The following is a 15,517-nucleotide window of genomic DNA, read 5'->3' as shown; positions in this document are numbered from 1 at the left end:
GGGATTATTACCTCTCTCATTCTAAATAAATACACCTGTATTAATTTAGTTTCATTTGTCACTCACTCTATGGAAGGTATCTGTTGGGATATTATGGAAATGAAACTTAGAAAAGAGATGCAGTTGAACCTTGGTTCTGTTAAGTGAATATTGTCCTTTTATTACTCTAACTTGTTCCTTCCTTTTTCTGAAAAGTATAGCATATTCTCAATGCAAGTCACCCTCTTCCTCTCCTACTCTGTCCCACCCTCTCCTTCCACTGCTTTTACCACCTATTTTTATCTGCAGACTGCTTTTCTTTTCCTTTCCTTCCTTACTCTTTCCTTTCTTCCTATCTCTTACATCTTCTTTACTTCCTAGGTCTCCTACAGGGGTCAGGCATGAACTATGTGAAACTAGAAATGTAAATTTTCTTCTCTAGATCAGTGCTTCTCAAATATTAATATGAATGCAAATCTTTATGGGAGCTTGTTAAAATGCAGATTATTACTCAGTAGATTCTGCATTTCTAAAGATTCAGTTGATGCTCATGCTTCTAGTTTGTGAACCAACCTTTTGAGTAGCAGTGCTCTACTGCTACTTTGCCAAACTTTGATGCCATTTGTTCATTGTGGTAGAGTTTAAACTTTAGTCTTTTTTACTTTAAAAGGAAGATTTAGAATGTAAAGATTTAGAATGTAATTAGTATATTTCAAAGTTATTTCTTTGATAAAGTCCTGATGATTGTTTTTCTTTTGTTTTTTTTTTTTGCGGTACGCGGGCCTCTCACTATTGTGGCCCCTCCCGTTGCGGAGCACAGGCTCCGGACGCGCAGGCTCAGTGGCCATGGCTCACGGGCCCAGCCGCTCCGCGGCATGTGGGATCCTCCCGGACCAGGGCACGAACCCATGTCCCCTGTATCAGCAGGTGGACACTCATCCACTGCGCCACCAGGGAAGCCCCTGATGATTGTATTTTAACTTTCAACATATTAATGGATATTTAAAGAAAGGGAAAATTAAACCACAATCCTTACTATCTTTATGAATAAAACTAATTTTTCCTCCATTTTTTTGCCATGTCTTTTATGTTCAGCATTACTTCCTTTGTGCCCTTTTTTTGGGAACTTAACATTGGATTACAGTGTCCAGTATACATATCTGTTTTCCCATCTGCACTTTGAACCTCAAGAGTAGGGTGTCTGGTTCATGTTTATGTTCCTGATACCTGGTGTGTAATAGGAATTGATTTGGGTTGACTGAGTGCAAAATAATTTTTAACAATTGTTAATGATTCCTTCCTGAGAAGTTATTTTGTGATAAACCATGTTCCCACTGGATATGAAAACAGCCATTGTCTTTACAGCCAAAAGAAGTATTGGTCTTGTAAATTATAGGCTAAAATGGGTCTGTTTATCTTATGAAACAAATACATTCTGATATGTAAGCCACGATGACATAGGTGCTTATATCCTTCTTCTGGGTTCTGGGCGAAGAAAGCCTGGAGGTAGGAAGTCTGTTCCAAATTTCCTGACCCACCAGCAGTAGTATATCTATGGTACTGAAATCAGGTAGCAGGAACGAATGGCTCTGGGAACCAGTGCAGAATAGTCACACAAAGTTGTACAAATCTTTAGTCATTACATACTGAGCAGCAGTAACAAAGGTATTGAATCCTCAGGCCAAACTACTATAATTCTCATGACTGCATGCTTTAGGGGAAAATGTGTGTCATTTTAATGCACAAAAATATTTTATAACTTACAAAATATTCTGAAATAGTTTGCACAACCAGCATACATCATGCACATGTAGTTTTGACATGCATTTTGAGGCTGAAGGGATTTCAACTGGTCCTTTGGGTGAAGGGTATGAACAGTTCTAGAAAATTTGTACTGTGGTTGTCCAGCTGTGACAGGCTAGATTCACTTAATCAGACTAACTTTTGAGTGGAGAAGTCAGGCTTAGCTTTGACATCTGCCTCTCATAGGTAGAGCATTCACATTTTGCTGGTGTAATTCTAGCACTGCCTAGAGTTATAAGAAATTAGAATTCATAATTTTGATGAATCAACATTATCTATAGCCCTGAGAACCTTAAAATTATCCCAAAATAGGAAAGTGAAATGTTTCTTTGTCTCTTGAAATGATAGGTATATCCTGATCAGCAAGCCTGCAGTGTGGACGGAAAGATTAAGAATGCAGTTCCTTGAAGGCTTTAGATCTTTTTTGAAGATTCTTACCTGTATGCAGGTATGATAGTTCTTCTGTACATCAGTAAGATAAATTTATTTAAAAAAATTTAACCCCAATCTTTAATGTTTTGTTTTGTTTTGAGCAAATTATGTTTTTTATTTGAGAAAGGATAAATCTAGCAAAATAGAAGTAAAATTTAAACACTGTCTCACTGATTCTGCTTTAATAGATCTTTCTGAATAGCTTAGTTAACTGCAGTTGTTACTATTAATGTTTATTTATGCTTACCATGTGATAACTGTAGTAAGCACTTTCATGCATTCTTTCTTTTGAGCTTCATAGCAATCTTATGAGGTAGTTACTATTATTATCCCCCTTTTACCTATAAGGGAATCATAGCTTAAAAATAATTTGACCAGGGTCATACAGCTAGAAAAGTGACAGAGTTATGATTTGAACCCGTGCGTTCTGACCTAGTGTAACAGCTATGTTAAAAAACTACACATACATGAATATAAATCCTGATGATTTTATATTTTGCCAGTGGAAGAGCAAAGAAAGAGGGCCCATATGTATACGTTAACCACTCTTTTCTTGTAGGGAATGGAAGAAATCAGAAGACAGGTTGGGCAACACATAGAAGTGGATCCTGACTGGGAGGCTGCCATTGCTATACAGATGCAATTGAAGAACATTTTACTAATGTTCCAAGAGTGGTGCGCTTGTGATGTAAGTAAAATTTGTTAGAAGGATCCGTGCCTTTTTAAGTGTTCTGATTGTTATTAATAGTATAGTTTTATGTTGCAACTTCCTTGATGTAAAGTTTTATTGCTTAAATAGTTTCTTATATGTTTGAATTATCTTATTAAATTTGTAGTTTTTTACACTTAATTAGAAAATGTGCTCCATGGCATTCCATTTACCTTTGGGAATAGTGGAGTTTAAAAAATACAGCACACACTAATCAATTAATAAATTATTTATTGATAAATTTATTTCCTTGGACATGAATATAATAATAAAATTAGGACTAGACTTTTAAATATTCCAACAGTGGAGGGGTGTAGATATTAATTCAATCAAGAGCCTTGTTATATGAGTTAAACCATTAAGAAAATTAATTTTAGTTATTTATTTTTTAATTAATTTATTTTTGGCTGCGTTGGGTCTTCGTTGCTGTGTACAGGCTTTCTCTAGTTGCGGCGAGCGGGGGCTACTCTTCATTGCAGTGTGCGGGCTTCTCATTGCAGTGGCTTCTCTTGTTGCAGAGCACAGGCTCTAGGCGCGTGGGCTTCAGTAGTTGTGGCATGCAGGCTCAGTAGTTGTGGCTCTCAGGGTCTAGAGCTCAGGCTCAGTAGTTGTGGCGCTTGGGCTTAGTTGCACCACAGCATGTGAGATCTTCCTGGAGCAGGGCTCGAACCCATGTCCCCTTCATTGGCAGGCAGATTCTTTTTTTAAATAAATTCATTTATTTATTTTTGGCTGTGTTGGGTCTTCGTTTCTGTGCGAGGGCTTTCTCTAGTTGCGGCGAGCGGGGGCCACTCTTCATCGCTGTGCACGGGCCTCTCACTGTCGCAGCCTCTCTTGTTGCAGAGGACAGGCTCCAGACGCGCAGGCTCAGTAGTTGTGGCTCACGGGCCCAGTTGCTCCGCGGCATGTGGGATCTTCCCAGACCAAGGCTCGAACCCATGTTCCCTGCATTGGCAGGCAGACTCTCAACCACTGCGCCACCAGGGAAGCCCCTAGCAGGCAGATTTTTAACGACTGTGCCACCAGGGAAGTCCAAGAAAATTAATTTTCAAATATAGAACTAATGTTTTTCCTTAAGCAATAATTTTATTTTATTTGTTTTAAAAAGTATTTATTTTATTTTTGACTGCGTTGGGTTTTAGTTGCGGCACATGGGATCTTCGTTGTGGCATGTGGGATCCTCTGCTGTGGCATGCGTCCTCCTCTTTGCAGTGTGTGGTCTTCTCTAGTTGTGGCCTGCATGCTCAGTAGTTGTGGCGTGCGGGCTTAGTTGCCCCATGGTATGTGGGATCTTAGTTCACCAACCAGGGATTGAACCCATGTCCCCTGCATTGGAAGGCTGATTCTTAACCACTGGACCTCCAGCAGAGTCCCCTCCTTAAGCAATGATTTTAGACCATAATGCTCTTTAAACACGTAATCCTACTCCAGACTCCCTTTGGAGAAGATGACCTCATTTATTTCTGTTCTGAGAAAATTAACATTATCTAAGTCAAATTCTTTCATCTTCTCCAGTTTCTCTGTACATCTCACTATAGTCAATTCACTGAGTTTCTATATATATCTTCACTATTGGTCTCTTTCATTTTCCTCTTTCTAAAAGTGATGTCTCTACCTAGGCTCTTGGTCCCAACCTATATTTCTTCTTCCTGGAGTTTGCTTCCTCAGTTATCTCCTCTGGTATTTCCCACTCTTTCATTCATCTGCCTGTAAACACACAGGACTCTCCTATTCTTAAGAACAATGAGAATAAAAGCCCCCTTACTTGTCATTGCTACCTCATGAACTGTATTTTATCTCTCTCTTTTCCTCATCTGCTCCACCACCAGCCATTGGTCATGGGTTCAGAGTGGCGGTCACGCTCACAGACACAATAGACTTTAATCTAGCACAGCAGCTGTGTAGAACAATAAGGACAGGAAATATTGTCCAGCAACTACCACAGCACATATTTTTTGGCTCCCTTCGTCTTTATGAAGGGCATGCTTAATTGTTGGAGACGAGGTCAAAGAGTGTGGTGTTCATGTTGACATCTGCAAAACCTCCTGAAGTCATCTACATTTACTGTCGCCACTCTTTAGCTTCTAAAACTTCTTTAGAGCCAGGTTTCTGCCCTTACCAATTGATAGGAGCTGCTTTTTGAAAAACTTTCAAAGGATCTATTCAGCAACCAAATTCAGAGGTCTTTTCTAAGTCCCCCATCTTCCTTAAATGTCTGTAACATTGTATTCTTTTGAGAACCTTCATCGTTTAGAAACTCCTTCCCTCTGATTTTCACAAACTTACTTATCCTAATATTTCTCTTGTTGATTACCCATTTTCAATCAATGATTGCCTTTTTTCCCCTCACTTCCTTCTGCCTACTAAATAAGACATTCCCCAATGTTTTCTTTTTCTTACAGATCTTTTATTTCTACCACCCCAATTAAAACTTCGTAAGATAACTTTCCCAAACTATAGAATCACTTCTGTTTGTGTGCTACACATTACTGCTTGGATCTTACATTTGCATTTCAAACTCAGAGTATATTAAATTGATTTGTCATCATTTCATTCTACTTCCAGCTTGCATTTTTTCTTCTTGACTCCCTTATTCTGTTCATGACACCATGATTCATACGTTCATCCATACAGGAAATCTGAGAGCCACTGTGTTCTGTGTGTTAGATGTTAACAGATTTTGATGGGGGGAGAAAGTTTTATGCTCATGTAAGATCGGGAAATGCTAGGTTGAAGAAAATCAAACATGATTTTTTAAGCCACTGAACTTCTCAAACCCTTCGATCAATCAGTGTTCTCAGGACTTCCCTGGTGGCTCAGTGGTTAAGAATCCACCTGCCAGTGCAGGGGACACGGGTTCAAGCCCTGGTCTGGGAAGATCCCACATGCCATGGAGAACTAAGCCCGTGTACCACAACTACTGAGCCTGCGTGCTGCAACTACTGAAGCCCATGTGCCTAGAGCCCATGCTCTGCAACAAGATAAGCCACTGCAATGAGAAGCCTGCGCACGTCAATGAAGAGTAGCCCCCGCTCACCGCAGCTAGAGAAAGCCCTCACGCAGCAACGAAGAACCAACACAGCAAAAACTAACTAACTAAATAAATAAATTAATTTAAAGAAAAAAAATTAATGTGCTCATTTCTAAGAGAGATATTCCCAAAATTTATTTAACTATAGAATTCCTTTTTTTAAGATACAATCAGTGAGAAATACTCTTAAAAAGTGACCTTTGACTCATTTCCCTGCCATACTCACCCAGATTTGAGTCTTCCTTATCCTAAATTTATTTTATAATCTTAACTTATTTCCTATGGGTTTATTCTTTTTTGCCCTGACTGCCCCCACCCTAGTTTGAGTCCCTTATCACCTTACACTTAACTTAGTAATAAACTTTCTATTGGTTTCCTTGTCTCCTAACACTACTGTCTCCAATCTGTTACCTTCAGTGATACCCACTAATCCTTCTTGAAGCAATATGTTGACTACATTATTACACTTCAGACAGTATCAGTATATTCAGCTTTACATGGCAACGCAAGGCGTATTTCCAGTTTAATTGCTCATTAATTCTGTCCATAAACCCTTTGATTTATCTAGTTTTTATTCCTTTCCATTGCCCGAACAGGAGTTATTACTTCCCCTTATTTCTCTTTGTTTATTCTGTATCTCTGCTTACAGTGCTACCATCTCTCCATCTTCCCGCCATACTTAAATTCTGCATATTCTTTCAAACCCCACTCAAAAGCTTTTTTAAAAATTTATTAATTTATTTATTTTTGGCTATGTTGGGTCTTTGTTGCTGCACGCGGGCTTTCTCTAGTTCCGGCGAGTGGTGGCTACTCTTTGTTGCAGTGCGTGGGCTTCTCATTGCAGTGGCTTCTCTTGTTGCAGAGCACAGGCTCTAGGCACGTGGGCTTCAGCAGTTGTGGCACGTGGGCTCAGTAGTTGTGGCTTGTGGGCTCTAGAGCGCAGCCTCAGTATGTGGCATACGGGCTTAGTTGCTCCATGGCATGTGGGATCTTCCTGCACGAGGGCTTGAACCTGTGTCCCCTGCATTGGCAGGTGGATTCTTAACCACTGTGCCACCAGGGAAGCTGCTCAAAAGCTACTTTTGCAAACAAGTATTCCCAGTTGTTTGTGATTCTTTTTTTTTTTTTTTGCCCTATTAAGGTTATTAGTTTATACCATTTATGTGGCTTACAATTTTTTACTTTGATTGTGTGTGTATGTGTGTCTGTCTGACTGTCATAATATTTCCTACAGGTTTGCAGATCCTGTTGATGTAGCTCTAGTAACACGTCAAACAATTTTGTGCTTGTATTTAGTAAATGTATACTGAATGATGTAATAAAGTAGATAACTTGTCAATTTATTTGCATTTTTATTTTCCTTTTAGGAGGAACTCTTACTGGTGGCTTATAAAGAATGTCATAAAGCTGTGATGAGGTGCAGTACAAGTTTCAAATCTAGTAGCAAAACAGTAGTACAATTGTGTGGTCATACTTTGGAAACTAAATCCTACAGAGTATCTGAAGATCTTGTAAGCATACATCTGCCAATCTCTAGGACTCTTGCTGGTGAGTGTTTATTTGGTTTTTGCATATTTCTATTAGCTTTGTTTTCTAGATATTCATATTAGAATCAGTACTATTTTTGTTCTCAGTATGCACAGACATACTCGGATCAGATACTGCAGTTAAAAGCTGTCACTATCCTTCAAAGAGCTGTGACCAGAACATCTAAGGGTGCTACCTGGGCTTTTTGTTATCTTGGTCAACTAATGGATCCTTATACTATATACTTAAGGACTAACTTGGTAATTTATCGCCTAACCAAATGTAAATGTAGGAAAATCTTGTTGCTGTTTTTTCACCCTCTTCTCTTCCTGATTGCACCAGTGTGTTCACTGTGTCACTGTTCCTTTCACCACTAAAAGAAAGAAATCATAGATTTTCTTTAATCATCGTTTGATTTGCATTTCTATGTAAACCGACCGTGTCAGTGTCTTTTTCTTTTAACAACTTTGTATAAGTGTACATAATTATATTTTTAATTGTGGTAAAATATATGTAACATAAAATTTACCATTTTAATCATTTTTTAAGTATATAGTTCAGTGACATTGAGTACATTCACATTGTTGTACAGCCATCACCACCATCTATATCCAGAATTCTTTCTATCTTCCCAATCTGAAATTTGTGCCCATTTAACATAACTCCTCATTCCCTGCTCCCTACAGTCTCTGATTTTCTGTCTCTATGACTTGACTACTCTAGGTACCTCATATAAGTGAAATCATACTCATATCCTTTTATAACTGGATTATTTCACTTAGCATAATGTCCTCAGAGTTCATCCATGTTGTAGTATATGTCAGATTTCCTTCATTTTTAAGGTTGAATAATATTCCATAGTATGTATATACCACGTTTTGTTTATCTATTCATCCTCCAGTAGATGCTTGGGTTGCTTACATCTTTTGGCTATTGTCGAATAATGTTGCCATGAACACAGGTGTCCAAATATGCACTTGAGTGCTTGTTTTCAATTCTTGGGGTATATACCCATAAAGTGGAATTGCTGGATCATAAGGTAATTCTACTTTTTAATTTTTTGAGGAACCACCATACTGTTTTCCATAGCAGCTGCACCATCTTACATTCTCAGAAGCAGAGCACAAGGATTCCAATTTCTTTACATCCTCATCAACACTTGTTATTTTTTGTTTTTTAAATAGCCATCCTAATGAGTGTGAAGTGGTATCTCCTTGTGGTTTTGATTTGCATTTCCTTAATAATTAGTGATACTGACCATCTTTTCCTGTGCTTACTGGCCATATGTATATCTTCTTTGGAGAAAGGTTCAAGTCCTTTGTCTATTTTTTAATCAGATTTTGTTGTTGAGTTATTGGAGTTCTTTGTATATTCTGGATATTAACTGCTTATCAGATATGTGGTTTGCAGATATTTTCTCCCATTTTGTGAGTTGCCTTTTCACTCTCTTTATAGTGTCCTTTGATGCACAAAAGTTTTTAACTTGGTGTAGTCTCATTTATTTTCCCTTTGGTTGCCTGTACTTTTGGTGTCATATCCAAGAAATTATGGCCAAATCCAATGTTATGAAGCCTTTTCCCTATGTTATTTTCTAAGAGTTTTATGGTTTTAGCTCCTGTGTTGAGATCTTTGATTCATTTTTAGTTAATTTTTGTATATGGTATAATTGACATGATTTTATGTCACTTCTATTTTTATAAAAAGAAATACCAAGATTCGTTTTTATTTATTTTACTGAAGTATAGTTGATTTACATGTTGTGTTTAATTTCTGCTGTACAGTAAAATGACTCAGCTATATGTATATATACATTCTTTTTCATATTCTTTACCATTATGGTTTACCACAGGATATTGAATACAGTTCCCTGTGCTATACAGTAGGACTGTGTTGTTTATAAGTTTTTATTTCTTTTGATGCTTGGCTAAGAGGAGAATAATTTCTTAAGAGGCAGAATATTATTTTTATATAATTTATAAGCACACCTTGTACAATGTAGGATCTTAAATATGTTAGTAAAACTGTGTTTCAAAATTAGAAATCAAATGTTTGCATTCTGAGATGTCATTTCTAAACTCAATAAACGTATGTTTAAATCTCACAAGTTTTCAAACTTGATGAGTTAACTAGGAAACAAATCAGCTGGGTTTATTGCTTTCTCATTTTTCTCTCTTTTTTTTTAACCTTTAGGTCTTCATGTGCGTTTAAGCAGGCTGGGTGCTATTTCAAGACTGCATGAATTTGTGCCTTTTGTAAGTGACTCTATTAAATGTTGATTTGCTTATATTCTATTTCTAAATACCTCTTTTTAAAAAAATTATTTATTTATTTATTTATTTATGGCTGTGTTGGGTCTTCGTTGCTGCGCGTGGGCTTTCTCTAGTTGTGGTGAGCAGGGGCTACTCTTCATTGCAGTGCGTGGGCTTCTCATTGCGGTGGCTTCTTTTGTTGTGGAGCATGGGCTCTAGGTGCATGGGCTTAGTTGCTCCACGGCATGTGGGATCTTCCCGGACCGGGGCTCGAACCCGCGTTCCCTGCATTGGCAGGCAGATTCTTAACCACTGCACCACCAGGGAAGTCCCCTCTAAATACCTCTTGGTTGAGTGGGAAGAAAAAGAACATTTTGAAATCATGGGGACTTGGAGTCATCTAGTTCAAGCCCTCAGTTTTACAGATGAGAAAACTGAGCAATGTATAGTGGCGTAACATCCAAGCCCTCTGGGATATAATGGAATTGATCTCACTCTGTTTCAGGAGGATTTTCAAGTAGAGGTACTAGTGGAATATCCTTTGCGTTGTCTGGTATTGGTTGCCCAGGTTGTTGCTGAGATGTGGCGAAGAAATGGGCTGTCTCTCATTAGCCAGGTATGGCAAGGCCTGTTGTTCACACTATGAATGTGTTCATTTTCTGCTTGTTTTTTCTTTTATATGTTTTACTTTGTGTCCCTGGATTTTGCTGAGTATTTGTTTTGTGTTCTCTTATATAAACTCAGAAATGAGAGTTCTAGTGGCCATATAGACATTTATCCTTTAATACTGTTAAGTGGGTAGATTAGGTGAAAGCCAGTAGTACCAGGAACCATCCCACCAATATACGTCTTTTCTGAAGATTACTTGGGAACATGTAATCTTCCCACCACCAGTCTTAATGGAAGGGCATTGTTTCCCTCTGTTGTAGAGCAAATAAGGAGAAGTGCTTTTCCTAAGTGGTGGGGAAACAGGGCTTGTAAAGATACCACTTGGGAGAAAAATAGTGTTATGATTGATTGTAGAAATTGGTTTACTTTATTGAAGTGGGCATTTTAAACTTAAGGGAAGTAAATTCTTTTGTTACGCATGTTGAGAGTAATAACTAGTATAGAGCATTTTTAACTCTGAATTATTTTCATGCCGTATTTTCTCACTTCATTCTCACAAATCCCTTAAAATGATTTGTAGATTTACAGCTTATTTTTTGCCACAAAGGAGTTCTTGGGGTTTCTAGTTTAGAGAAAATTTTAAGAATTCTGTTTGAGATAAGATGATTCTTTTAGCTTCTGTTCTCCTTTTTATTTTATAGGTGTTTTATTACCAAGATGTTAAGTGCAGAGAAGAAATGTATGATAAAGATATCATTATGCTTCAGGTACCTATTTAAATTACCTCTGATATTTGTGTTAACCTTCCTTCCTAGGTTCCTTATAATAAGCGAAGATACTGTAACTATTGTTAACTTCACTTAAATTTTTCTCACTGTTGAAATGAATATAGTATCATAGAAGCAGAAGGGACTACTGCATTATCTTCTGCAGATTTACCTTATAATTTTTTCTCACAGTCCTACTAGAGACAAAGTGTTTCTCCATTTAATACATGAGAACTATGGTACTTGATTTCTTTCACAGATTGGTGCATCTTTAATGGATCCCAACAAATTCTTATTACTGGTACTTCAGAGGTATGAACTTGCTGATGCTTTTAACAAGACCATATCCACAAAAGACCAGGTAAGTGACAGAAACTGATAAGTAAATTAATTCCAAAGGAAATATTATTTTAAAAATTTTAATCATATTTAAGATTTTTATTTATTTATGTATATCTCCAAAAATCAGGCACATACGTAAAACATACATATACACACATATATTCTTTTTACTCTATAAAAATTAGAATATAGTTGGCCCTCCATATCCATGGATACAGAATCCCAACTGTACTAGCCATTTTATATAAGGGACTTGAGCATCTGTGGATTTTGGTATCTGCAGGGGTCCTAGAACCAGTCCCCTGCAGATACTGAGTGATGACTGTGTATAGATTAACAAAAAGGAGAAGAAAACTCACATGAAACTCTGCCTCCTAGAAATGATCACTTTTAAAGTTTTGGTGTCTTTTTTTTTTTTTTTTAACATCTTTATTGGGGTATAATTGCTTTTTTTTTAACATCTTTATTGGGGTATAATTGCTTAATTGTGTGTTAGTTTCTCCTTTATAACAAAGTGAATCAGTTATACATATACACATGTTCCCATATCTCTTCCCTCTTGCGTCTCCCTCCCTCCCACCCTCCCTATCCCACCCCTCCATGCGGTCACAAAGCACCCAGCTGATCTTCCTGTGCTATGCGGCTGCTTCCCACTAGATATCTACCTTACGTTTGGTAGTGTATATATGTCCATGCCTCTCTCTCGCTTTGTCACAGCTTACCCTTCCCCCTCCCCATATTCTCAAGTCCGTTCTCTAGTAGGTCTGTGTCTTTATTCCTGTCTTACCCCTAGGTTCTTCATGACATTTTTTTTCTCTTAAATTCCATATATATGTATTAGCATACGGTATTTGTCTTTCTCTTTCTGACTTACTTCACTCTGTGTGACAGACTCTGGGTCTATCCACCTCATTACAAATAGCTCAATTTCGTTTCTTTTTATGGCTGAGTAATATTCCATTGTATATATGTGCCACATCTTCTTTATCCATTCATCCGATGATGGACACTTAGGTTGTTTCCATTTCCGGGCTATTGTAAATAGAGCTGCAGTGAACATTTTGGTACATGACTCTTTTTGAATTATGGTTTTCTCAGGGTATATGCCCAGTGGTGGGATTGCTGGGTCATATGGTAGTTCTATTTGTAGTTTTTTAAGGAACCTCCATACTGTTCTCCATAGTGGCTGTACCAATTCACATTCCCACCAGCAGTGCAAGAGTGTTCCCTTTTCTCCACACCCTCTCCAGCATTTATTGTTTCTAGATTTTTTGATGATGGCCATTCTGACTGGTGTGAGATGATATCTCATTGTAGTTTTGATTTGCATTTCTCTAATGGTTAATGATGTTGAGCATTCTTTCATGTGTTTGTTGGCAGTCTGTATATCTTTGGAGAAATGTCTATATAGGTCTTCTGCCCATTTTTGGATTGGGTTGTTTGTTTTTTTGTTATTGAGCTGCATGAGCTGCTTGTAAATTTTGGAAATTAATCCTTTGTCAGTTGCTTCATTTGCAAATATTTTCTCCCATTCTGAGGGTTGTCTTTTCATCTTGTTTATGGTTTCCTTTGCTGTGAAAAAGCTTTGAAGTTTCATTATCCCAATTGTTTATTTTTGATTTTATTTCCATTTCTCTAGGAGGTGGGTCAAAAAAGAATCTTGCTGTGATTTATGTCATAGAGTGTTCTGCCTATGTTTTCTTCCAAGAGTTTGATAGTGTCTGGCCTTACATTTAGGTCTTTAATCCATTTTGAGTTTATTTTTATGTATGGTGTTAGGGAGTGTTCTAATTTCATTCTTTTACATGTAGCTGTCCAGTTTTCCCAGCACCACTGATTGAAGAGGCTGTCCTTTCTCCACTGTACATTCCTGCCTCCTTTATCAAAGATAAGGTGACCATATGTGCGTGGGTTTATCTCTGGGCTTTCTCTCCTGTTCCATTGATCTATCTTTCTGTTTTTGTGCCACTACCATACTGTTTTGATTACTGTAGCTTTGTAGTATAGTCTGAAGTCAGGGAGCCTGATTCCTCCAGCTCCGTTTTTCGTTCTCAAGATTGCTTTGGCTATTTGGGGTCTTTTGTGTTTCCATACAAATTGTGAAATTTTTTGTTCTAGTTCTGTGAAAAATGCCAGTGGTAGTTTGATAGGGATTGCATTGAATCTGTAGATTGCTTTGGGTAGTAGAGTCGTTTTCACAATGTTGATTCTTCCAATCCAAGAACATGGTATATCTTTCCATCTGTTTGTATCATCTTTAATTTCTTTCAACCGTGTTTTATAATTTTATGCATACAGGTCTTTTGTCTCCTTAGGTAGGTTTATTCTTAGATATTTTATTCTTTTTGTTGCAATGGTAAACGGGAGTGTTTTCTTAATTTCACTTTCAGATTTTTCATCATTAGTGTATACGAATGCAAGAGATTTCTGTGCATTAATTTTGTATCCTGCAACTTTACCAAATTCATTGATTAGCTCTAGTAGTTTTCTGGTAGCATCTTTAGGATTCTCTATATATAGTATCATGTCATCTGCAAACAGTGACAGCTTTACTTCTTCTTTTCCGATTTGGATTCCTTTTATTTCCTTTTCTTCTCTGATTGCTGTGGCTAAAACTTCCAAAACTATGTTGAATAAGACTGGTGAGAGTGGGCAACCTTGTCTTGTTCCTGATCTTAGTGGAAATGCTTTCAGTTTTTCACCATTGAGGATGATGTTGGCTGTGGGTTTGTCATATATGGCCTTTAGTATGTTGAGGATAGTTCCCTCTATGCCTACTTTCTGCAGGGTTTTTATCATATATGGGTGTTGAATTTTGTCAAAAGCTTTCTCTGCATCTATTGAGATGATCATATGGTTTTTCTCCTTCTATTTGTTAATATGGTTTATCACATTGATTGATTTGCGTATATTGAAGAATCCTTGCATTCCTGGAATAAACCCCACTTGATCATGGTGTATGATCCTTTTAATGAGCTGTTGGATTCTGTTTGCTAGTATTTTGTTCAGGATTTCTGCATCTGTGTTCATCCGTGATATTGGCCTGTAGTTTTCTTTCTTTGTGACATCCTTGTCTGGTTTTGGTATCAAGGTGATGGTGGCCTCGTAGAATGAATTTGGGAGTGTTCCTCCCTCTGCTATATTTTGGAAGAGTTTGAGAAGGATAGGTGTTAGGTCTTCTCCAAATGTTTGATAGAATTCGCCTGTGAAGCCATCTGGTCCTGGGCTTTTGTTTGTTGGAAGATTTTTAATCACAGTTTCAATTTCAGTGCTTGTGATTGGTCTGTTCATATTTTCTATTTCTTCCTGATTCAGTCTTGGCAGGTTGTACATTTCTAAGAATTGATCCGTTTCTTCCAGGTTGTCCATTTTATTGGCATAGAGTTGCTTGTAGTAATCTCTCATGATCTTTTGTATTTCTGCAGTGTCAGTTGTTACTTCTCCTTTTTCATTTCTAATTCTATTGATTTGAGTCTTCTCCGTTTTTTTCTTGATGAGTCTGGCTAATGGTATATCTATTTTGTTTATCTTCTCAAAGAACCAGCTTTTAGTTTTATTGATGTTTGCTATCTTTTTTCATTTATTTCTGATCTGATTTTTATGATATCTTTCCTTCTGCTAACTTAGGGGTTTTTTTGTTCTTCTTTCTCTAATTGCTTTAGGTGCAAGGTTAGGTTGTTTATTCGAGATGTTTCCTGTTTCTTAAGGTGGGCTTATATTGCTATAAACTTCCCTCTTAGAACTGCTTTTGCTGCATCCCATAGGTTTTGGGTCGTCATGTCTCCATTGTCATTTGTTTCTAGGTATTTTTTTATTTCCTCTTTGATTTTTTCAGTGATCACTTTGTTATTAAGTAGTGTATTGTTTAGCCTCCATGTGTTTGTACTTTTTACAGATCTTTTCCTGTAATTGACATCTAGTCTCATAGCATTGTGGTGGGAAAAGATACTTGATATAATTTCAGTTTTCTTAAATTTACCAAGGCTCGATTTGTGACCCAAGATATGATCTATCCTGGAGAATGTTCCATGAACACTTGAGAAAAATGTGTATTCTGTTGTTTTTGGAT

General features: G+C 37.3%; 1 protein-coding gene across 4 annotated transcripts in view; it reads left to right on the top strand.

Annotated features, from left to right (window-relative positions):
* UBR1 (ubiquitin protein ligase E3 component n-recognin 1) overlaps nt 1–15,517 on the top strand; it is a 167,712-nt gene that overhangs the window by 82,653 nt on the left and 69,542 nt on the right. For all 4 annotated transcript variants that reach the window (XM_067744775.1, XM_067744786.1, XM_067744769.1 and 1 more), the window contains 7 exons: nt 2,131–2,230; nt 2,774–2,902; nt 7,322–7,502; nt 9,672–9,733; nt 10,236–10,346; nt 11,041–11,106; nt 11,366–11,467. In XM_067744775.1, the coding sequence (XP_067600876.1) occupies nt 2,131–2,230; nt 2,774–2,902; nt 7,322–7,502; nt 9,672–9,733; nt 10,236–10,346; nt 11,041–11,106; nt 11,366–11,467 (751 nt within the window). The remainder of the gene's footprint in view (nt 1–2,130; nt 2,231–2,773; nt 2,903–7,321; nt 7,503–9,671; nt 9,734–10,235; nt 10,347–11,040; nt 11,107–11,365; nt 11,468–15,517) is intronic.

This window comes from Pseudorca crassidens, chromosome 1 (genome assembly GCF_039906515.1).
Source record: "Pseudorca crassidens isolate mPseCra1 chromosome 1, mPseCra1.hap1, whole genome shotgun sequence".
In the NCBI taxonomy this organism is placed as follows: Eukaryota; Metazoa; Chordata; class Mammalia; order Artiodactyla; family Delphinidae; genus Pseudorca; species Pseudorca crassidens.
Note: the sequence above shows the minus strand (reverse complement) of the source record. Positions and strands in the feature narration are given on the sequence as shown.